Genomic DNA, 24,311 nt, shown 5'->3' on the forward strand with positions numbered 1-24,311 from the left:
GATTAATTCGATTACCTACTGCCCTTTAATTCGTCAATTTTTCACGAATTGCAGGATAGTTGTAAACCAATTTTATATTTATGTGTAAAAAGTTTAAAAGCCCTATTTAATAGGCTCTACATTTTATCTAATTATTTTTAGTAAAGCTCAAATTCTTAAGGAACGTTTTAATGTAACCGCACATTTCCACTTAGTAACATGTTTAGTTGTACCTCGGAAAATATAACGACCAGTATAATTTTCCGAGTTTTCTCCACGAAGGAGAGGAGTGGGCGGTGCGCAGGCGCAAGCAGGCGCCGCCTCGTTTGCCATTGGCGCGCGACGCCGGCCGCTTTGACGTCACTGCGCCCGCGCCTTTATCGCCCTCACTGTACCTACGTACTATAATTACTATGTGGTTGGTTTGGTCAAATGTTTTATGACAATGACGTAGCGGCTCGTAGCAGCATTATTTCGCCAGGTTGTAGCTTACTTCTATGTAAAATTCGATACATTTTGAAATTGAAAGAAGCTGAATTTGTCACGAGGAGGTTTCAACTTTCAAATAACCAAGAATAAGTAGGTACATCTAGCCTGGTAGGGCTTTATGTTTTGACTGCAGTAGCAAGATCACCTCTTATTTCTGCCATGAAGCTGCTTCAGTCTTTAGCTAGTCATTAACATTCTTGTTTGATGGGAGTGACAAGGAACACTTACTTGCATGAACTGAACCAACGCAATGATTACATCTTTAACGGTTTGGTTCATAGAATTTCAGGTAAATCCCCTGTAGGTACCTACTATTGGGTAGATAGATAAAACAGGTAGGTATGTATATACTCATTTGCTGCTTTCGTAATATAAAAATAACTCTTATCATACTTTAAATATGTGTTCTAATTATACGCATACGTAAGGTAAATTTCATACCAAATTAGCTTTATATTAAGCTCTCCACTTCGTCAATTAACACGATCTAATTTTGTGCCCAATTCACGCAAGATACCGCTAATTGAGTTGTCAAGGTAGGTAGCGCTCGCAGCAACCAATTGACGTGTCTGCGTTGTTTTAACTGTTTACACGTATTAAATTCTACGTTAGTGCCTAATGTTTACTTTTCTATGATTATAACTATCTATAAAGGATTAAAATGGGGAATAAATCTTACGAACCTACCTACCTACTACGAATATCCACGGAAGACATAAGAACTGGGCACAGGTAAGTCCACAGAAGAGAAAAGCAAGTCTAGGCAAATAAAAATCATTACTCCGCAAATTCTTTACGTAGATAAAACTTTCTGAAAGCGATTTGAAAGTCTAGTTGCTGCTGTTTTTGCACTTATTAGGGACATAGATAACTGCTCATGATTTTTTGGGATTCCATAGCCGAACGGCACAAACAGATTTTTAACGTCTTTAAATCCCTATTCAGAGACTATAACTTATAGGATCATTTATTAGCCAACAGTTAGTGAAATATGTGTTTCAATGGACATACCTAACATGCAACCCATTCTTTCATTTCAACTATGAAGTAATAGGATATAATTGAAAAATAAAAAGTTAATATTTTTTATCGAATGTAGCGTAAGTACATTTTGAGCTTAGCGATTGCTGAAATAAATAGACAAAATAAATTTACAATTAAGTCAACATCAATCATTAAATAAATCAACATAAGTATTATTTTTATTTTTTTATAATTATATATAAACATTATAATCTTATCCTGCTTAAAAAATAAATATTGTGTTTAGATAATTAGTAATTACCATTCACTTTGATTTAAATCACGAACGTTTATTCCGCCTACGGAACCTGCAGTGTGTGTGGTCCGTGCACTTGGCCGATGTTCATTATTCGGAAGACATGTTTAGCACTTGGATCTGTTAACCTTTTTCGTGGTTTCTTATCAACATTAAAGTTAGCAGTCGTTTACCTAACATTCACCTTACTTGCATTAGTAGAGCCGCGGCTGGTCGGTATGGAGTTGGTTACAGTACCCTTACCATGAGTTTTTTTACCATCTGTTTTGGTATTTGTTTACGTATTGGCCCATACAATTTCCAATCAGCGCCCCTAGCGGATTATATCAGATCTTGGAAATTGTATGGGCCAATACCAAAACAAAACAAATACCAAAACAGTCAAATTTGTCAAAACGTAAAAACTCATGGTAAGGGTACAGATGTCCATGGGCAGTAGTTACCAGGACGACTGCTTGCATACTTTGACCAAGCTTGCATTGGGTACTCCAATTTTGTAAAAAAACCTATAGATAACTATTCAACACTCAATAAATTTGTGCTTCAGGTTACCTATATTACAACTTTACTATTACTAATAGGTAATAAGATTCTCCCGCGTTCACAATTATTAACATTATTCATTAAAAATAACATTTATCGTTCCCTGTAATGAGTATTATTTAAAAAATAATGTACCTAATTATTCGGTTAAAATAATTTACTCAAGTTGAGCCTGGCAATGACATAATATAAAATTAAAAAAATAGCAGGACTCGAAAACATAAAAAATAATGTATTTTATTACATGCATTTTATGAATTTGAATTACAAAGTAGATAATTGCAGTTGCACTCTGAACTTGGATGGGTGACCGCTAGTAATCAAACTTCAGCCACAGGACAATGCTTTTACGGGGGCATGGTACGTTAAAGCTGCGATCCTGGTCTATATCATGCCATAAGCCTTAACACAGGCTCTAATAAGAATCATATTTCACCAACTGGCGATAGAACAGTATTATGCAGTTTGCCAGGCTTCTCCAAGTCGAGGAGGGACTTTACCCAGCAATAGCATATAAAAAGTTTTGGAACAACTACTGCGATTTAGTATTTACTAGTGACTTTGACGACGGCAATTTTTTTGCGTATCACAATAATCAGAAAATTGTCTACGAGGTTGCAATGAGGCTGTATAATACACAGAGCGCAAAGTTATATTAGATTACATCATTCATAATCCGCAGTAGGATAGTCATGCGAGTCGTAAGCAGACATACTTTGACAAAATTAATATCAAAAAGCCTAGACTTAAAAATCAAGCCTAATATAAGAGACATAATATGCCGGACAGGGGATTCCCCTTGCTATTTTACTGTTTTATGACTTTTATTAATTAAAATCGTTATTTAAAACTATTTTGATATACAGTTGGGAATAAGTCTCTTCATTAATTTTGGTGAAGTGAATTTTTTTTTCTAAACAAAACTAATGACAAGACTAAACTGTTGTGTCGACTAGTAACTGTGTTGCTTAGTACGTCTATGTGATGTGTTCTGTCACCCTAAAAGTCATAGAGAATGGCTTCGGTTATACTGCATTTTATAGTCGATGACGATTGACAGTTACTTTATTTTGTAGTCTATGCTTTGACATCTGCAATGAAAAGGCTTGTTGCGGCGCAAATCGAAGAATATTTAGATATAAATTAATAATTACTTGAAGAATTTAATCGACTAATCCATCCCAGTTAAGGTAAGGGCGTAAGTTAACCCCAAGGAAGCTACGAAAAGTGATTATTTCTTATGTTTTATATATGTTTCCTCCTGTATCACAGCCATGTTGAAGTAGTGTCGATTCGTTAAGTTTTCGTCAGTTTATCGTTCATTAGGAAGTTAAAGTTGTTCACAAGTAAATGTGACAGACCCAAGTTTCGTTTGTGTTGTGAGTTAAAAAGTTTGAAGTCTTTAAAAATGAAAAGTGCTTTAAAGTGCCACCGATTCTGGCGTCGAGGCGTCATCTTGAAGGTAAGGCTGGATGTGTCTACAATATACATCAGAACGTAGTACTGCCAATAAAAGAACTCGTTCAAAACATATTGGACTACCATGTAATAAATATTATGAGACTGATCATTTTTTGCAGTATGTGCTGTTTGATTTGACTTACACTAAATGCCACGCTTTATTTTTCCGATTAGGATAATACGTTTTACGCTAAAGTTCTCATCGTGTCAATCAGTTGTAAAGTTGATACTTTGTAACATAACACAGCAATTTGATAATCATACAAATTTGTATTACAATACATAACCCTGTGACAATACAAATAAACATAACAAATACTTGATGTAATTTTAAATTGGAAAATGCAGTATTACTTGTTATGAAATGTTTTTCTTATTACTAAACAGTGCTTGTTTGGGTTGGGTTGTTCTTTAGATTTGATTATTACTTCGTAAGACTGTGACATCTGTTCTCAGGAATGGATTCTGAAGATTCATGTGATGCTACTGGAGATGCTCACTCCACAACAAGTAGTAGCAGCTCCTCGTCTAGAAGCCGAAGGAGTTCGTCTTCAGATAGTTCAAAGAAAGATCCAAAGTCCCCACCAAGGTCCCCACCAGGTTCCCCCATGTCACCCAAGTCTGATAGGCGATCCATTTCTCCAGAATCTAGATCCCAATCGTCTCAAAGGTCCTCCGCTAAACCCCCATCTCCTAATAACATGAGTCCGGAAGCTCACTCCGAGATAAACTCTCCAGAAAATTCTGCTCCTCCATCACCAGTCGGCCCCAAATCACCCGATGCTCCGAAGTCACCAAGTGATGCAGGGTCAAATATTGGTTCACCTGAGCAGCCTGAACATTATTCAGCGGCTCCCTCCGGCCCGCGGTCACCACCGACACCAAGCGGCTCATTCAAATCTGCACCGGGATCCCCTACTTCTAGGTCGCAACCAGTTTCTCCAGATTCAGCATCACAAGTGACACCTAACTCAAGAAATCCTGAACCAAGATCACCCTCTTCTAGTCCCTCGCCTGATCTAATCTCACCTCAGTCCTCACCCTCAGTTAAGAAAAATGATTGGAGTCCAAAAGGGAATTGGAGGAGACACACTAAAGCGGAACAAAAGATGGTGCCCCTACCAACCAGAACTCGCAGTAGGTCTGAGTCTAGTCAGTCTAGCCGGAGTTCTTCTTATAATAAGAGATCTAGTACAAAAGATCCCGCTACAGAGGAAATTTCAGAAGGTAACATTGACCATGCATTTTTATTTGATGAATTTATTTTGCCTATGTTGTTCTATGATTCTGGTAAGATAAGTAGAATCTATAAAATTTTTTGTATATCAATTTTAAATGATTTATTTTCTTTATAAAGAAACAATTCCCGTTGATTGTTTGATTGATTGTTGATTGTCGTTGATTGATTGTTTTTTTGATATATTTATCGATGATAAATTGTAAAGTTCTCCTATACAATGCAAGCTCTTTTAGGAGAAATGGAATCAGACCAAGAGGACAATAAGTCTAGAGGCAAATCAAGTGAACACAACAATGGGAAGGACAACAATATCAGTCATGAAGACCTTTCTGATGTTTCTGATCTTGATTCTGTGGGGCCGGATGACACTGAAAAGGAAACTAAGGTATGTAATGTCAAAAGTAATTATATAAAGTAATACAAAATATGTAGTATTACAAAAGTAGTATAGGGCATGATTTAATTTGAATAGTTAGCTCATTCTCATTGCTTAGTTGTTACGGCTTAGCATAATGGACACTTCTATTGATAAAATTTTTAGAATATAGTGACTAAAATTAATCTATGCAGAAGTCCTTTCCTCACCAGAAATTTATTTAACATTGTAACTTGGGCAATAAGAATATAGTAAATGGAATGGTGGATAACGAAATCTTTAAAAATACTCTGAAGATTTGATACTACTACATAATCTTATAATGTTTGTTGTTCAAGAAAGGATACTGAAAATTTAAATTATTTTTTAATTGTAGACAAAGCCACAACCAAAATCGCCGGAAATGAAACAGGAAATAAAAATGAATGGGAATAATGAAGCTAGTATACAATCTTCACCAAAATCAGACAGTGGAAAATCTGACACTCCCAAATTGGAAAAAGTAAGTATTAAAATATGTGATTTTATTGACATCTGTGACTGAATTATTTATTTATTCAACATTGATTAATTACATTCCTACTGCTGGGAACCTGATCTCCAAGAGTGAAGTGTATAAGAGTTGAGTTAGGACATTGTCCACCATCCTAGCCAAGTACGAATTTGTAAACTTCACACCCCAATGAATGCAGGTTGTCATCACTAGGCTTATGATATCTTTTTTTTTTTTTTTTTTTTTTTTTTTTTTTTTTTTTTTTTTTTTATAATATAAGAGTAGCAGACGAGCATGCAGTCCACCTGATGGTAAGTGGCTACTGCCGCCCATGGACATCTGTAATAAACCCCAGATAGGATTAGATATTCCTACCTGAGGTCGGCCACAGATGCGCTGCTACTCCTGAGGACTAAGCTGGAATGCCTCGGAAAAGTCTTTCTCCCTTACCACACCCTTCAAACCGGAACACAGCAGCACCTAACACTGCAGTTATTAGGTAGAAATAGGTGTGGCGGTGGTGCCGCCGGAGTCGAACCACAAAGGGTTCTACCACCTTCAATACCTCAATACCTTCAATACCTTTATCTCATTAGTCCTTAAATTATTAATTCATTATTAGGTACCTCAAGAAAAGACAAGTAATACAGAAGATGGTGAGGAGCAGCTGGACTTTGAGGCTGAAGAAGGGGAGTGTATAGAACCAAATAAATCTAAGGAGTCACATGGTGACAATGAAGCACAACCAGAAAAAGGTAACAATATGATTTTTTTTTAAATATAGGAATAGCACACAAGCATGCAGTCCACCTGATGGTAAGTGGCTACTGCCGTCCAAGGACATCTGTAATCAACCCCAGATAAGATTAAATTTCTACCTGAGGACGGCCACAGATGACTAAGCTGGAATCTGCCCTCAAAATGTCTCTCTTACCACTCAATGTTATGTTTGTGTTATGGCAAGACATAATTTAAAATTTGTATGATTTATTATTGTGTTCAGGAAAACAAAACAGTGTATTTTTACGATGGCACGAAATTGCGCGCACTTATGTAACACATAATATTACATTGTTAATTATATAATTAAGCTATTAATATTAATAACATAACTTCTTTGGTACATAATATTTACAGGACTTTTTATGTTTGGTGTTAAAATCTGTGAACAAATTTCATTTCATGCCCCCTTTGTATGATGTACGATATATTTTCAGTAGAAGATATAAAGCCCGGCAAGCGGTCGCGGGGCTCCTCGCTCGAGGAGGGCGAGGTTTCGGATGAAGCGGAACGCCGGCCGGAGGAGACCGAGCCGCGCCCTGTCTGTAGGTTCTTCTCTCGGGGAGCTTGCACTTGGGGTGTGAGCTGCAGGTAATATTTTATAAAAAATTCTCGCGTCACCGTCATGTTAGTTACCGTACTCCTTCGAAACGGCTTTACCGATTTTCACCAAATTTTACATGCATATTCAGTAGACCTGAAAATCGGCTATCTATTTTTCATACCCCATTCATCAGTGGTTAAGAAACTTTGTCTCTCGATCGAGGGGTCCGAGGTTTAAATCCTAGGCTAGCACCTCTTTTTTCGAAATTATGTGCGTATTAGAAATTTATTATCACTTGGCTAAAATGGTCAAGGAAAACATCGTGAGGAAACCTACATATCTGTGAGATTTATAAAAAAAAAAAAACTCGAAGGTATGTAAACTCTACCAATACGTACTGGGTCAGCGCGGTAGACTATTGCGTAATCCTTCTCATTCAGAGAGGAGACCCGTGCCCAGCAGTGGGATAATAATGGGTTGATGATGATGATGATGATGAGATATCTATACTTATCTATGTTGTGTGCCAGGTTCCTGCACCCGGGCGTGACGGACAAGGGCAACTACAACATGTTCGACGTGGTGCGCGGCGTGCCGGCCGCCGCCAGCTACGCGCCGCCGCGCGACGCCGCGCCGCCGGAGTCCGCCTGGGAACGCGGCCTGCGGACCGCTAAGGAGGTGAGGCTATGATTGTAAAATGTATAATTATGTACTATGTGTTAAATTAACAGATGGAAAAAGTGCTTGTTTAATATTAAAATATTAAGAGAAACTAGAACACTTTGTCCTCGATATTATTAATACACAGTCCAGATAAGATAACATTCTTACCTGAGGGCGGCCGCAGATGCGCTGCTACCTCTGAGGACTATGTTGGAGTGCCTCGGAAAAGTATGGTTCCTTTACCACACTGAATACTGTATAACCGTGTGACGGTTCCAGATGCTGCGCATAGCGAACAAGCGCAAGGAGCAGGACATAGACTTCGAGGAGAAGAAGCTGCACCTGTCTGTGGGCGGCGTGGTGCACGATCCGGACGCGGAGCTGGCGTACGCGGCCGCCGCCGTGGGCGCCTCGCCGCCGCGGCACGACCTTGCGCCCGCCGCACGGGACGCTGAGGCTTATGCTAGGTGAGCTGACTATTGATGAGACACTGATGTCCACTGATGAGATACTGATGTGTACAGGGAAGAGACACGCATGCAGATGAGATGATGCATCTTATACTGAAAAATCGCTTACGGGTGGAAATTCAAAGTCCCACAAAATACGTCAGACACAATGTTGCTCGTACTAGAGCCACCAGAGAAGTAAACCCATGTCGTGATTACAGATACCTTATATAAGGCCGGCTAACCTGTAAAGCGAATAAATGAAAGTCTATTAGCTCTGTTACCCTCTGAATTTTAATAAAAAATATGACTTTCTTAATTCAGGAAATTTCCTAAGGAAAGTCATAAATTACATATACATAGTAGTATTTATATACTTTTTGATACATTTCAACATTTACAATTCTTTGTATGCATGAAGTTACAATTACGTTGGCCTAATAATTACCTAATTTCCTGCTATATTAATGCAACTGTTCTAAAATAAATTCCCAGGTCGTACGGTCCGATGTACCGCGCGGCGGCGGCGGCGGGCGGGCGGTTCGCGCGCGTTGCGCCGGACGAGCGCGAGCGGTACTACGAGCGCGAGCGGTACGAGCGCGAGCGAATGTACGAGCGCCCGCCGCACTACGACGAGCGAGCGCCGCACCCCGACGACATGGCTTACCACAAGGTGGGGGCTTATCACGTATTGCAGAGTGGACTTTAGCACCTAGTTAATAGAGGGAGATTGTCAAATGTTTTTCTAGAGACATCCTCGTTTTCTCGCTCGCCATAAATAAATAAATTCGTAGAGTAGAATGTTCTTACGTTAGATGGTCGAAATAATGTTGTAAAACATTTTAGGACTGAATTTAGCGGTGTTAATTAACAGTGCAATTAAGAGGAAAAAATTGTCTTGAGCATAGTATAGTGGGATCTGTGGATACGGTCAGTCTTATTATCTAAGGCAACAATCCAGAATTATAATGTTGCACACTTGCTAGCAGTGATAGCCTAGTGGTTAAGAAACGCCGCCTCTCGATCGAAAGGACCGAGGTTCAAATTCCAGGCATGCACCTCTGATTTTCAAAATTATGTGCGTATTAGATTAGAAATTATTTATCACTTGCTAAATGTTGAAGGAAAACATCGTGAGGAAACCTATATACTTGAGAGATTTATAAAAAAAATCTCAAAGGTATATGAAGTCTACGCACTTGGCCAGCGCGGTGGATTATGTCCTAATCCTTTTCATTATGAGAGGAAACCCGTACCCAGCAGTAGGGCAGTAATGGGATGATGATGATGATGAATGATGATAGCGGTGTACTTTAAATAAATGAATAGGTATTTGTAAACTAACCTCAGAAAGTGCATTACTCCAAAATGTGCACACAAGTAGTGCAAATAAACTAATAGAGACAAAAAATTGTCATGTTTTTAAATATATTTTGTATTTTCCATGCAAGCAACAAATGTGGAATAATATTGAAGAGCCCAACGAATGTAATGCAATGCCGGTATGATTACAAATACAAGTTACTAGTTTTGGAAATCTCTGAATATTTTTTTTTCGCTTATTAGTATTATGTTAATCAACTTTCAATTTTGTTTATTTATATTTTTTTGCATTGTACTATTTTGTTTTAAATTAACGACATTTGTACTAGAAACATCATTATCTGCATACCTTATGTGTGAATAATGTACGTGTAGAGGCGAGTCCGGTCGTCGCGCGAGGTGATAGTGCAGCGCGCGGAGGTGGAGCGGCGCGAGGGCCGGGAGGGCCGCGAGCTACGGGAGGGCCGGCCGCGGGAGGTCCGCGGCGACGAGTGGGCCGACCCCTGGATGAGGGCCGAGCCCGCCGCCCGCCGCCGCCGCCCGCCCTCCTCCGACGAGTCCTACACGTCCTCTAGGTACCGCTTCAACGAACTATTCATTGTCATCGAAGTGCACGCAATGCACGCTCCAATGCCTATTTATTTTTTATTCGACGTACAATATTACCCAGTAGTTACTCGATAGATGTTCCTATTTACAGTAGCTGTAGATTTAAATGTATGTGTATGGAAATGTTAAAAATAGTTTTTATAATTGTTTATACAGATTTATTTAGGTGTTATCATTATCTGGGTTTCAATATAATTAAGTAATTTGTTATATAATTTATTTTTTTATTTAATATTAAGAAAATTTTAAACAATACATAAACACAATAATACCTAATTTTGCCAAAACTTTAAGTATATTAAAGTTATCATCCTAAAGCTTTACGTTTTACGAATTAACTATGATCAGTAACATATTAACAATAATATAATACATAATACATTCTGACTACAATGTTTCTTCTAATAGAATAAAAGACACAAAATTATTCAAGCTCATAAACCTAAAATGTGTTCAAAATGAAGACACTAATATTATTAATCCTTTTGCTTCACTCCCTCCTTTTGCCAATGGGTTTCGCTTTCATTATTTTACTTCACGGTGTTTCGGTGTTCCATCTCGACCGTCTCTCATCTCTGCTACTTTAACATTTGCATGCCGCGTCTATTGTTAATCATCACTGGGATTCGCTACTGGCTTTCAACATGAGTGTGTTTGTGTGACGATGAACTCTCGGATCGTACGTTGGTATCGACCATGTGTGCGCGCTCACGTGCTCGATACGTGCGTGTGTGCGTGGGCACGTGCGTGTGTGTGTGGCTCCGTCGGCGTCTCGTGCGCACACGCCGCGTGCACGTGTGCGCGCACACGCACATGCGCGGCGCTGGTGTGCGTGAGCCCCTCCTCGGCGTCCCTTGAGCCCACAGCTGTTCAAATTCCAGCTCCCGTAGTTCTGGTTCGGCCGCCGCGCGCCGCAAGCGGAGGGCCTTGTCGTCTTCTAAGCAGAGGTGAGTCCACTGTGCTTATTGTTTTGGTTTTTAATGTTGCCACTTAATTTATTTTTAAGTTTTTTTGTCCGACGCCTTTACTTTTTATGCTTAAGTAGTTGCGTAGTGATCGATTTTTTTTTGTTATTTAGCCTCTGTAGTTATGTTCAATTTTTTATTGTGTTGCCAGTAGCAAGTATTTTGATGCGAATAGTAAAATATTTAGTCGAGTTGTGTCTGTGGTATATTTAGTAAAAGCCAAGAGAGTCCCAGTGATACCAGTGTTTAGGAAGCCATTGGGAACTCGAAACACCTTTGGGACTGTGAAAATAAAGTTATAAGTACAAACAAAAATGTTCTGAGGTAAAAAGATATATACAATACATAAATTGTACATTTTTATGAGTGCTATTTATTGAACATATAACATGCTACGTCATATTTTATTTTGATAAATATTAAGTGCGCTAAAACAAAGATTATTTTATTTTTTATATAAGTATAACATTTATTATAATATGAGTATATTTAACACATAACTAATTGACTAGGCCAATGGCTGAATTGTTTATTAACAAATTGTCGATGATGTACAAAAAATTACAATTTATACTGATTAAGTTTAAATTGTGATTTTAATATATAACCAGTAAAAGGGCTTAACTTTATAATTTAACTATTTGCCCTTATTGGCTTATATATTCGTTTTGTGGAACGATTAATGCTGTTATCCGTCATAAACATAATAATACATTTAAAGTTATGCTTATTCATAAATATTAATCTGTAAATTAAAAAATAAGTTCAGCTTTAATTGTTTACACTTATATGCCATACTGTTTGGCAATGTGTTATCCATGGCCTGAGTGAGAAAAATCTAATTACTCTATCTCTCCCTATATTAGTTGTGTAATAAATATACCATTTATTGATATTTCTGTAAGGATTTATGAAATCAGTACCAATATTGCTCGGGTCATTGATGACAATTGTGTTTATTAAGGTAAGGTTTGATTGGCCAATTCAATAATATGATAACTTGTATTGATGTTCCAGCATTGAATATTTTTAGAGTGTTGAAAATGAATGCCAAAGTGAGTTATTAGATTGATTTATGAAAGATGTGGTGAATTGAATAATAAGTTTACAAGGGTTATAATATACCCTATAGTCTTAGGGATTATTTCCCCTATCCTCCAATCGTGGTCCACTCTCGCTCCAGTTATGTAGAGATTTATAGATAAATGAAGAAATAACCTAACAATTTTTGCTGCTACATGCTTTCACAACGATTAGTTATATTACATCTGTAGTATTTTTGAACATTTTATTAATTCTTTTGTTATACATACATAAGCTTACAGTATTTTCAGTATGCGTGCTTACAAGGATATTTTGTACTATTCATAATATTGAGTATGCAGCAAACTTATAGACAGCATTGAACATAAATAAAATGTAACAGATCTTCGTCGAATGAGCATACTCCACCATGCTATCTATATCTAAATGCTGATTGGTGGTCTAGTTTATTACTGTATAATAGATGTGACTGGAGCGTGAGTGTGTGAGTGGATGGTGTGTTAAATACATATATCGCAGCTTTAGAATTATTGTAAAGACAGTGCAATTGCTTTGTATTCCAGAAAAATGCAGGTGAATTCTACTAAAATAAATCAAGCATATTGTCTGGAGCTCGTTTGATCTTTCAGGTTTAACTATAAAAAAATCCACAATCAGATATTGCATTATTGTTGTTTGGTATTTCTTGTACATCACTTGATGATTCTTTGCACTTTCCTCATTTTAATTCTATAATGGACAGAGTTCGGCTCAGGAAATAGAGTGAGAGGAGTGGTCACTTTAATTACTAGATGGAATGGGACTAAAATGTCGGCGAAAAAAAAAGTTTGAAAACATCATAGCCATTATAGAAAGAAAATATAATTTACCTACTTGAATACCTGATGCTCTACCCTGATTGTGCTAGGGGCAATGATGTAAAGGTGCGATATGTGTGTGTACGTGTAACCAGTGATGTGCGTCTTGCTCTACCGATTGGTACCATATCGTACCAATCAGTAGAGCGAGACGCACATCACATATATTGGTAATGTATAATATGTGACGCGTGTGTACCCCGTGTGGCGCAGGCTGTCGCCGTCGGTGATAGTGCGCGAGCGGCGGCTGGCGAGCGCGCGCGCGACCGCCATGAACCCGCCCGCGCCGCGCCGCCGCGCGCCCTCGCCCGCCGCCGCGCGCCAGCTCGCCGCCAACCCGCCGCCGCCCGCCACGCACAAGCACAAGGTACACTTTAATTTGACTTCACACCGACACTGTTCATGTCCAACAAATCTGAAGCTCAGCTTAGACCTCGCGGACTATAAATAAATAAAAAAAAACGAATGTACGTCACGCACAAGCAGAAGGTACGACGACACCGCCGATTGTAAAGCCCGCTCCACATTCACGCGAGGATAGCACGAGAAACGGGAATGTGGAGCCGATACGAAGCGGATATTTCTCGCGAGAATGTGGAGCGGACTTAAAGCTTTCACATTTTTCCCCTTTTTTCAATGTACATTATCACCGATTGTAAGTAATTATTTCCCTTTTTAAGGTATGTTACTAAGTTGAACTTTAATTAACTTTTATTCAGTTAAACTTTAATTTGACTTCACACCTACATGTCACCTACTGTCCATGTGCACTCACACAAATGCGAAGCTCTGCTTAGACCTCGCGGACTATAAATTAATTAAAAAAAAATACGTGTGGCACTCGGAGACTGCCGCGGTAAAGCTATTACATAGCATTTTTTATGCTATGAAAACGCTCAGAAGGAATTCCAGAAATACAATACATTCTTCCATAATCATCAACACTTACATTAATACATCTTTATCCACTATTTTATCATATCTCCATTATATAAGACATTGCAAATATCAGCTATAAAATATACTTCACGTAATTTTAAGATTTCCGCACGGATTATAAAAAAATGTGTATTACTGCCATCTGTGTTCAAGTTGACGAAGCAAGGTTATGAAATAAAATAATAAGGAATGTAAAATAATACTTTATTCAATTATATCCATATTTTTCTATTGACAGTCAACAACTCGGTTGCCTGGACACTTGATATCCAACAGTCCACCACCGCTATTTTTACTTACACCACCAGGGGCGCCGGCAGCATTTGGTCAAGGTGACGGCGCACCTGTATGCCATTTTCAGTTCTGACTTCATAATGGAGTCTACCTAATCTTCGGATGACGACTCCGAACTCCCATTTAACTCCTGGGTTGGTGTAACTGCGGACTTGTACCTTATCACCTTGTCCGAACTCCTTCGTTGGCGGTGCATTGTAATGTAATCTGGATAGTGGGGCGGATTTCTTAAATAAGGCATGCATATAGGTTCTTACCTCTCTGCCGAACATTAACTGATAAGGTGATAACCCTTTTGTATTAGGTGTACGTCTCAAGCGTGCCTTGACAGTAACAGTTTATCAAATAAACTTCCGCTCTTGCCGATATAAAAGAACATTCAGGTATTAGCCGATTATTTTCTTTTTGTACATTCAAAAATTTAAATTTTAGCTTTGTATATATTTCTTCAAATTCGTACCTGTATTTTATTTCCTCTTCTAAATTTTCTTCTTCTATAAGCCAATCAATTTTTTCTTGAATCGCGTAGAATTTGTTCAAATTTTCTTGTAAAGAATTCAGTCGTATATTTATTTCTTCATTGTCAATTTTTTCTATTCCCGAAATGTAATTTTCGGTTCGTTTCATTAACCCACGTAATGTGGCTCGTATTTTCTTATTGTTTTTTAGTTCATTCGACATTTTGTCGCCAATATCAAATAAAATAATAAGGAATGTAAAATAATACTTTATTCAATTATATCCATATTTTTCTATTGACAGTCAACAACTCGGTTGCCTGGAGACTTGATATTCAACAAAGGTGTTACTTATTTTCGTTACGGAATTTCTCGATTCGGTCGCCGCGCTCAAAGCCCGCGATAAAAGCTATGCAATAGCTTAAAAACTGATGTACTGGAATTCCTGTTGTAACAGAAAATGTAATACAGAATTATTAGAAAAATATACAAAGTTACTCCCACAAAGGCAAATCTCACAACACCGCATTTTAAAATTCATTAAGCTAAATAGCAACCCTATTAAATGTTGCATAAAGATATGATTTATACATGAACTGCAGTTATTATCTAATGATGCAATATACAATTTATTTATAGACCCTGTGTTCATATAACTCTTAATTTATTTTCTTTAGGATGAGGTGGATCAATACGGTCGCAGCAAATCAATTACTCGCAACAGGAGTAGAAAAAAATATTCGCGGTCTACATCATCTGGATCAGGTATTAAGAAATGAATTTGCCAATGAAACAAAAAAATATTCGTTAATAAACAAAACCTAAAACTAAGGCTATGAAAAATATTGTATGTTGAGCTCTTCCCATCATTATTTTTATAATATAATAATAGCAGATAAGCATGTAGTTCACCTTATGGTTATGACTACTGCCGCCCATAGACATCAGCAATCAATACTACCATATATGGAATTTTTATCTAAAGTTAACAATAGTTGTATTGCTACCACTGAAGATTAAGTTGGAATGTCTCGGAAAATTATCTTCCTTGTCGCACTCTGAAAAGCGAAACAGCAAACTTAACATTGCTGTTACTAGAAATATGAGTAGCGGCGGTGTCTCCGGAGTGAAATCATAGAGTATAATTGTCTTACATTAAACCTCGTTGTTAACAAGGCAGTGATAGCCTAGTGGTTAAGAACCTCGTCCTCTCGATCGAGGGGTCCGTGGTTCAAATCCCAGGCACGCACCTCTGATTTTTCAAAGTTATGTGCGTTATAGAAATTAATTATCACTCACGTGAAGGAAAACATCGTGAGGAAACCTGCATACCTGAGATTTATAAAAAAAAAAACACTCAAAGATATGTGAAGTCTACCAATACGCACTTGGCCAGCGCGGTGGACTATGGCCTAATCCTTCTCATTATGAGAGGAGGCCCGTGCCCAGCAGTGGGACGTTAATGGGTTGATGATGAAACCTCGTTGTTGGTACAGAGTCGTCGACGACGTCGAGCGAGTCGGAGAGCGAGTCGCGGTCGTCGTCGACGTCGGGCAGCTCGGGCGCGCGGCGGGCGCGGCACGCGAGGCTGCTCAACGCGGCCGCGAGGCCCAGGTATACACTTTGTATTACGAGTAGATTTTATTGTGTGATTACTTTCACCACTACACTACAACTACACTTTTTAATAAATAAATAGTTTAAAAAACTAAAAACTACTCTTTAATACTTAATCAAACTAAAAAGTAATATTTTTTTGATTTAATGATTAACGTTATCCGCAAATAAATGACAATAAATGACTTTTCCCAATAATCCACAATAATTATTAAATAATTACTATATCATATCTAGCGATTCGGTGATGAACTTTGTAGATCGATAACAGGTTCAATTAACCCTGATGAACCTGATAAGGATGATAGAACAAAATTATTAAAATCGTGTATTTTCATCGGTTCTTGAGAATTGTTCAAAATTTTAAATTAAACTGTTCAAAGTGGGTAAAAATCGAGTTCAAAGATTCAAATACAAAATTTCAAAGATTCTAATAAAGGCGTAGTAAAAATTAAAAAGAAACAAGTTATTTCTATGTCATTTTTTCTACAAAATAAGAAAGGGCAGATAAATGATTCAGTTTTCAATCTCAATCTATAAACCTACTAAATTCAATTTGCAGGTTAAATACTAAATCAGGCTTAGCAGCCGCAGTGACCACTGTGACGAGTAAGAAAGAATCGTCTAGTGACCCAGGTAAATTTATTTTCTTTAAAAGTATAAGTTGATATAATATAAAATCAGTTTTTGAATGAAATTTCTAATGTATTGTAATTTTTATTGACAGAAACGGGTGGGAAAAAGCGGTCAGCGACATCTCCTGTGGATGGAGGCTCCGCTGCTAAGAAGTCAGTCTCGAGGAGGGAGGAACTGCTCAAACAACTTAAGGCTGTGGAGGACGCCATCGCAAGGAAGAGATCAAAAATATAGTGGATGGTTAAAAAATATAGACGTAATTAAGCAGTGCGGCATTTTGCTGGTTTTATTTAAGCCTGTGCGAGGTACATTCGTCGTGTGTAAAGGCCTAAATGTGTAATACTGAAAGGGACATTACTGAGTTGCGACTGGCTTCGTGTAACAAACAAAATGACAATTACCGACAACCCAAATGGGGAATACCATTTATTCATATGTAAGCTTAAGCATTTAGTGTAGGTAATCTGTGAACATTCTTTAGCTCTCGGTACAAAAGGTGAGACAGAAATTATAGTAGAAAAAGTGCATTTGATTATGTTAATTCATCACAAAGTGAACTATACTGACTAGATTTGGTATTGTATTTTGTAGAAATACTTGTGAGCAAAGAAACAATAAATGTATTATTTTGATGAAACCAGTTTTTCTTTTATATAACCCCTTGTTTGTAATTGATGACAATGAGGAACATGCCTAAAATAAAATTTAAATTTCATTATATCTTAGTAGAGTATAGAAAGTGTGCTAAAAGAACAAAAAAATTTATAAATTAATGAATTTTCTCTCTTGTAAATTATTGAAAAATAAAACTAATTACCGACAGTTATAAATCCTTTATTATCTGTATTGTAGCCAACCTGTACTTTAGAGTTGTAGTATTACGAATCAGGACTTTATTACAACCATTATCAATAAGATTAAATAAAGCATTATATGCAATATAACCAACGCCACAACTTTTTGCTTCTGAAAAGCTGAATGCTCCATTTGATACATATCCCATAGTTTGCCTCGCTCCAGAGAAACGAACTGTACTCACATTGCTAGGAACCCATAGTTCTCTCATTTGTTTTACATATTCTGACGGTTCTGTGGGATTGTAGGATTTTCCATTGGCAGTCTGAGAACAAATAAGAAACAATATAGTTTACTAAAGATAGTGGAGTTAAGTGTAGTAAATTGCATTAAAATTACAGGCACCCTTTTTTTTTTTTTAAATATGCATTCGATTAATTTTTATAGGTTTTTTTGAATACAAATAGAGCAAATAATCTTGATAAGGACACCATGGGTTTTACATATTTCATGTGCATATACTCATTGTAACAATTTTTTTGTGGAACCAAAATCATTACTTACCGTCTTCTTAACTTTCTTTCTTAATTTGAGACACATTTTCTTTAAGTGTCTAAGTGTTTTTCTGTGTTCTAATCTTTTAAGTTTCCTCAATTTCAAGTTAGTGTCTTCATGTCGTGGCTCACTCAGAGTTTTCACAGATTTAATGTCATCTCCTTGTGGCATACAAATTAGTGCATGATTTCCCAAACTGCCTTTTCCCAATATTTGTATGTATACTGCTACTAAACAATGATCAGCTTTTTCTATCTTCACTAATTCCTCCTTTTTATCGAAGCGGTCCTGTAATCATTACTATTAACTTTAGTATGAATGAAGAGACACTTTATGAATATTAAATGTGAAATTATTATTTTTGTCATTCTTCTTACATAAAACTTTATTTCTACCTGCATTTGATTTTATATGCAATATATTGAATTTCTTGAGAAAAATGCATAATAATACTAGTGGATATACAATATAAATATGTGCATATGTGGCTGAAGCACATGTTTCAGCAAAAAATTTACTTGCAAGATTAATTTGTAATTTACATATATTATTATAGGCATATAATTTGATGCACAAAATGGTATGTCTTACCTGAATATCATTCAAATGAAACCTGTCTCTTAAAATAAAATAATTCTCTATTGTGTTATTACACCAATCCTTCAGTAGTATTTTCCAAGGGCATAGAAAAGGGTTAGAGATACCATATGTCATATAGTTTACACGTTTGCTTGGTGGACGTTTGAAATAGTGCTCTTTCAATTTAGTTTCAATTCTCATCTCTTCGGTATGTCCAGCGTCTGAATCAGGGGGCAGATAGCACTCTCCCATTTCAAAACTCAAGCTCTCAGTTTCACGCAGCCCCCCGGATCTGGCCCCAAACATGATGAATGTTAACCAAAAAGGAAGGCCATAGCCTGAAGGAAGTATGATGTCCCACCCACTACCATAACCTGAAATTAATTATATTGATAATACAATGGCTTGTTAGTATAAATAAAAAAGTGAATTCATATTAGTGATTTAAAAATATTAAGTTTATTGTGAACAGTTCTCCCATTCCTAGTCAGAAAGCCTGTGTGTGTGTGTGTATTTTTTAAAGCTTAACTTCATTAGTAGGTATATTTTTGGGTAGTGTAATACAATATATTAGACTACAGGCCCATGTTGAAAAAATTATGGGTCATTTGAACCACCAGGTGACCTATCTAGAACGATATAAGAGCATAAAATAATAAGATTGAGCACTATGCCGTCACTTGTAAGCTGTCCAACTGAGTGCAGATGAGAATTCGAAAGTACAGGTCGAGTGTGTACATTTTGGTCACATATTTTTGTACGGCATTCTTACCACCGATAAATCCATTAAAAATAATAAGAAATCGCACAGTGCCGTACAAAAATGGTGCGCCACAAAGTCTCGGAATTCTTTTTTATTTTCCGACAATGACCGCGGTAAATTTGGTCATTTGATTTTGTACGGCATCTGTGTCATACTATTTCAATGCTGCTTTTAATCCATTATTCCGCAACGCCGTACAAAAATCATGCGACAAGGGGGAAAAATCGAGAGTTGCAATCCCCTCTTTTTCCGTAGTCCAGGGGGTGATTTGAAAAAGTACGGCTTCGGTTCCAAAACATTATCTAGCACTCAAAAGTACTATTAAAAGTAATGCCGTCAAAAAATGATTGTTCCTTTGAATGTATATCAATAATCATCTTAATTTCATCGTATCCTAGATTTATAGAGCTGTATAGTCATTTGAACCTGTACGGGAACTTTTTTTTTAACATGATATTGTAAAATACAATTGTTATATAGTATTGCCGTTCAAAAGAAACCGTTCTAAAAAAAATATAGAGAAATGCAAAAACTGAAATTTTGCAAATTATTGTAAAAGTTTAAATATCATAGACTAATGAAATATAATAGTTTTCTACACTTTATTCCTTGTTTTAAATAATATTAACATAGATAAATCAGGAAAAAATGATGCCGTACATTTTTGTATTGTTACCTTAGTACTTTACAACCTGGCATTTGTTTTGGGTATCCCGTCATTATTTCTGAATTTAATTAATTATTTATTAAGTTAACAAACTACCCTCACATTTTTATTATCAGAATATAAAAAAAAATCACCTTACATTTCGTTATATGGATTTTTTTTTTCAGTTTGTTTCCCCTTTGAACCAACGAAAATGTACGGCACATGAAAAAATATTATTTATGCATAAAATACTTTCAAAATAAATTTATTTCATGTTGTGTCAAATCCTGGACTCCTAAAAAAGAGGGGATTGCAAGTCTCGATTTTTTCCCCTTGTCGCGTGATTTTTGTACGGCGTTGCGGAATAATGGATTAAAAGCAGCATTGAAATAGTATGACACAGATGCAGTACAAAATGAAATGACCAAATTTACCGCGGTCATTGTCGGAAAATAAAAAAGAATTCCGACTTTGTGGCGCACCATTTTTGTATGGCACTGTGCGATTTCTTATTATTTTTAATGGATCTATCGGTGGTAAGAATGCCGTACAAAAATATTTAACCAAAATGTACACACTCGACCTGTACTTTCGAATTCTCATCTGCACTCAGTTGGACAGCTTACAAGTGACGGCATAGTGCTCAATCTTATTATTTTATGCTCTTATATCGTTCTAGATAGGTCACCTGGTGGTTCAAATGACCCATAATTTTTTCAACATGGGCCTGTAGTCTATATGTTATTTTTGACCATTACTTAGGACAATAAAAGAAAACGTTGGAAAATGTAATTCAAACTACAATTATACTCAGTTTTACAGTTTTATGGGACACCAAAATTATCCAGTGAGATTTAGGATAATATTTACATCTTTTATAACAGGCTTGACCATAGATGTATTCTATGCTGCCATCAATATATTGTCTTTATTTTAATTTTGTTGGAATAGATAAAATATCTAATTTTGCTTTTTCTTACTGAAGTATTATAGATCTGGATCTTATTTTATAAATACAACTGTACTTTAAATACTATATTTTATAAAGTTTGTTATAACATAAGTATTTAAAATTCTCACCAATCTTTTTATGCTCAGAGTTCTGTGACCCCCGTCGTTGAATCAAAACGATTGGAATGCTTTGTAGGCCTGGATCATCTTCATTAACCTCACCCGGTATAAGTTGAGTCTTAGTTATGTGTTCAACAAATTGTGGATTTGTTATTTTGTTACTTTTTATTTTATCTCTTACAGTGGCATCCCATAAAGGTGAAATTGATGAATATTGTGGTACACTAAGTAGAGATGGTATATCTATATTGTTATTACTAAATTGGGCTTTTGTTCGGTACTTTGGTCTGCTTATACGTGGGTCTTTTACAACTAACCCTAAAACGAGTCTTGGAGGTAGCTGTGATGGCGAATTAGCTACTCCCAGACTTTGCCAGTACTGATATTTCTCGTCTAGGTGGAACACCGGATCTTTTTGGTTATAATATGATACCCAGTTATTGTGTTTAACATTATCCAAGTTTGTTACGCATTTTAAACAATTGAACAAGACTGCTTGACTTCTAGGACCAGTTAATCTGAATCTATTCACAGCCCCTGCCATTGATTCAATCTCTATTTTACCAGTTTGTTTATTTTCAATCTTCCTTTTTTTTGGTTGGGAAAAACTTTCTTCAGAACCAGCTGGATTTATAATATTGCTTAAAACTGACTTAACAATGTCAATTTGTGAGGGATGAACAAACAACCACAGTTCTTTACTTGTGTCTGATACTACCACCCATAAAAATTGAACTTTTCCTATGTAGCCAAATGGATATAAGTTTGGTTTGTAAAGATGTATTGTTCCTTCTCTATTTCCACTTAAATAAGCCTTAGCGCAAATACCGAGTCCACATGACTTGCTTGTAATAGACGTAAATAAGTTGTTGATAGCATCCAATGGACCTCGAATACGTAATGGTGTATAATAAGATATATCCTGCAGGAGGCAATGTGCTGAGGTTGCTCGGTAGCAAGCTCTAAAGGCCTTGTCACAAGGGCTGTAAGCTAACCTGTGGCCCCAACGATCAACCATGTGAAATCGTTTAGCATGCCATATATGTGTCTCCAACCATATATGTCGTCTTTTTCGTCTATTATACTCCTGTAAAAGGTTTGTTGGACGCCGCCTGTACTTCCTAGACGGTCTCTTCTGCTTCGGAGGAAACCCGCTTTTAATCAGTTGTTCCATATGACCCACCCTTAGATTTCTAGGTAATCGTTTACAATTGTGACTCATAACGCGCCGTCGCATATGGACGGGTAAGCTTTGAAATATTAATTTCGTTTTACTTGGACGAATCACACTTTCGGTCATAGCAGCAATTTCCACGCTTCTTGAAACAGCGAACTTAAAAATGTTGGCCGAGTACGGGAGGTGCTCGGCGCCACCTAAGGTTGAATCAAACTCTCCGGATTCCATTTTTAGGTAAAAACGTCCTGTTTACTATTACTAATTACAAAATATTGACTTCTATGGGTTAAAAAACACGCATCAACCATGTGAAACACCGGACATTATTGCTTTGACACTGACAATGACAGCAGTCGGATATTGACTTTTTTGACACATTCTAATATTAATAAAGTCTTAAGCTTACTAAAACATACAGCCGTTCATAATGATATTTTCCATTACCAGTGGAAAAATGAAACATTTTAAGTTGTTATTTATATTTTGGTAATTTACCTTTCTTGAAGATTATGTATAAAAAATATTTCGATTGTCTTGTTGCTTGTACGTAAGTTGGTAAACTCCGCGCCAAATTGCTAATCCGCTCTGATAATAGAAACGAGTCGCGTCGCAATAGCAAATTGTACATATTAAGGGTGACTGAAGTCAGCGCGGGATACCCCCTGCACCATCCCGCTGCCTGCTCTCGCCCACGGGTAGACGGGTACTTAGCTGCGTTAGTGTGCCCTTATGGTTTGAAGGTGGTAGAACCCTTTGTGGTTCGACTCCGGCGGCACCACCGCCACGCCTATTTCTGCCTAATAACAGCAGTGTTAAGCGCTGCTGTGTTCCGTTTTGAAGGGTGTGGTAAGGGAGACATACTTTTCCGAGGCATTCCAGCTTAGTCCTTAGGGGTAGCGGCGCATCTGTGGCCGACCTCAGGTAGGAATATCTAATCCTATCTGGGGTTGATTACAGATGTCCATGGGTGGCAGTAGCCACTTACCATCAGGTGGATGGTAAGTGGCTACTGCCGGCTACTGGTAAGTGGCATGCTCGTCTGCTACTCCTATATAATAAAAAAAATACTACGGAGTATTTGCTTGTATGTAGTGTGCTCGACCGCAATGGCTTTCTGACAGACACCTGCGCGCATTAACTTCAGAGCGGACTTGAAGTTTGGCGCGGACTATACCTGGTATGCAATATGTAATGAAAAATGAGTACCAGAAAATGTAATGTAACCTGTGTAACCGATTGAATTCTATGCATTGGTTCCATGTACTATGTATATAGGTCTTATGTAGCGATTACATGCAGCTAAGAATATATTGCCAATCTATATAATGAACAGAAACTAAGTACAATTATAGTACATAATGGCAATGAGAACGAATTTAAAATATCTTATTGATAAAAATCAACTAGTAGGTACCATACCTAGGTAATTTTAGTCTTTTATTATTTAACTAAACACTTATTTCATAGAATAATTATAGTTTAAAAACTAAAAACCACGTTAAAATTGCACAATGGAAATCGTTAATCCTGATTCCTGACGATCCTGTTAAGGAGAATGGGATGAAATTATTAAAATCGTGTATTGTCATCGGTTCTAAATAATTTTTCAAAATTTTATATTAATCGGACCACTGAAAGTGGGTATAAATCGAGTTTAAAGATTCCGTTACATACATACATACAT

The 24,311-nt window shown here is 37.0% G+C and overlaps 2 protein-coding genes across 7 annotated transcripts; one reads left to right on the forward strand and one right to left on the reverse strand.

Moving 5' to 3' along the window:
• The first annotated feature begins 3,340 nt into the window (after window positions 1-3,340).
• LOC140756304 (uncharacterized) lies at window positions 3,341-17,675 on the forward strand. 6 transcript variants are annotated; one of them, XM_073091795.1, is made up of 17 exons: window positions 3,341-3,480; window positions 4,208-4,978; window positions 5,225-5,376; window positions 5,744-5,869; window positions 6,483-6,615; window positions 7,078-7,231; window positions 7,715-7,862; window positions 8,127-8,314; window positions 8,792-8,969; window positions 9,748-9,798; window positions 9,995-10,194; window positions 11,110-11,175; window positions 13,308-13,461; window positions 15,463-15,550; window positions 16,282-16,399; window positions 16,965-17,038; window positions 17,130-17,675. In XM_073091795.1, the coding sequence occupies exons 2-17, from the start codon at window positions 4,210-4,212 to the stop codon at window positions 17,270-17,272; spliced, it is 2,742 nt and encodes a 913-aa protein (XP_072947896.1). In that variant the 5' UTR covers window positions 3,341-3,480; window positions 4,208-4,209; the 3' UTR covers window positions 17,273-17,675. The 6 variants fall into 6 exon arrangements, with proteins under 6 accessions (XP_072947896.1, XP_072947898.1, XP_072947901.1 ...); XM_073091797.1 differs by having other exon boundaries at window positions 7,081-7,231; XM_073091796.1 differs by having other exon boundaries at window positions 3,359-3,752.
• A 181-nt stretch (window positions 17,676-17,856) lies between these two features.
• On the reverse strand, window positions 17,857-23,319 carry Pop1 (POP1 ribonuclease P/MRP subunit). Its single transcript, XM_073091216.1, has 4 exons — window positions 21,460-23,319; window positions 18,980-19,341; window positions 18,398-18,676; window positions 17,857-18,158 (listed from the first exon to the last, which is right to left on the reverse strand). Exons 1-4 carry the CDS (start codon window positions 22,853-22,855, stop codon window positions 17,862-17,864), a joined length of 2,334 nt encoding a protein of 777 aa, XP_072947317.1. The 5' UTR covers window positions 22,856-23,319; the 3' UTR covers window positions 17,857-17,861.
• Window positions 23,320-24,311: the final 992 nt, after the last annotated feature.

Source organism: Epargyreus clarus, unplaced genomic scaffold, assembly GCF_041222505.1.
Source record: "Epargyreus clarus isolate Ecla_fem2 unplaced genomic scaffold, WU_Ecla_fem_2.2 ptg000034l, whole genome shotgun sequence".
Lineage (NCBI taxonomy): Eukaryota > Metazoa > Arthropoda > Insecta > Lepidoptera > Hesperiidae > Epargyreus > Epargyreus clarus.

Excerpts from the sequence above, each read along its gene's own strand:
- LOC140756304 (XM_073091795.1), top strand. The coding sequence starts at position 4,210 with ATGGATTCTGAAGATTCATGTGATGCTACTGGAGATGCTCACTCCACA. Across the intron at positions 11,176-13,307 it reads TTGTCGTCTTCTAAGCAGAG|GCTGTCGCCGTCGGTGATAG; the intron begins GTGAGTCCACTG and ends CGTGTGGCGCAG. Across the intron at positions 15,551-16,281 it reads GTCTACATCATCTGGATCAG|AGTCGTCGACGACGTCGAGC; the intron begins GTATTAAGAAAT and ends TTGTTGGTACAG.
- Pop1 (XM_073091216.1), bottom strand. The coding sequence starts at position 22,855 with ATGGAATCCGGAGAGTTTGATTCAACCTTAGGTGGCGCCGAGCACCTC. Across the intron at positions 19,342-21,459 it reads CTCTGAGCATAAAAAGATTG|GTTATGGTAGTGGGTGGGAC; the intron begins GTGAGAATTTTA and ends AATTAATTTCAG. Across the intron at positions 18,159-18,397 it reads GAAAGAAAGTTAAGAAGACG|ACTGCCAATGGAAAATCCTA; the intron begins GTAAGTAATGAT and ends ATTTGTTCTCAG.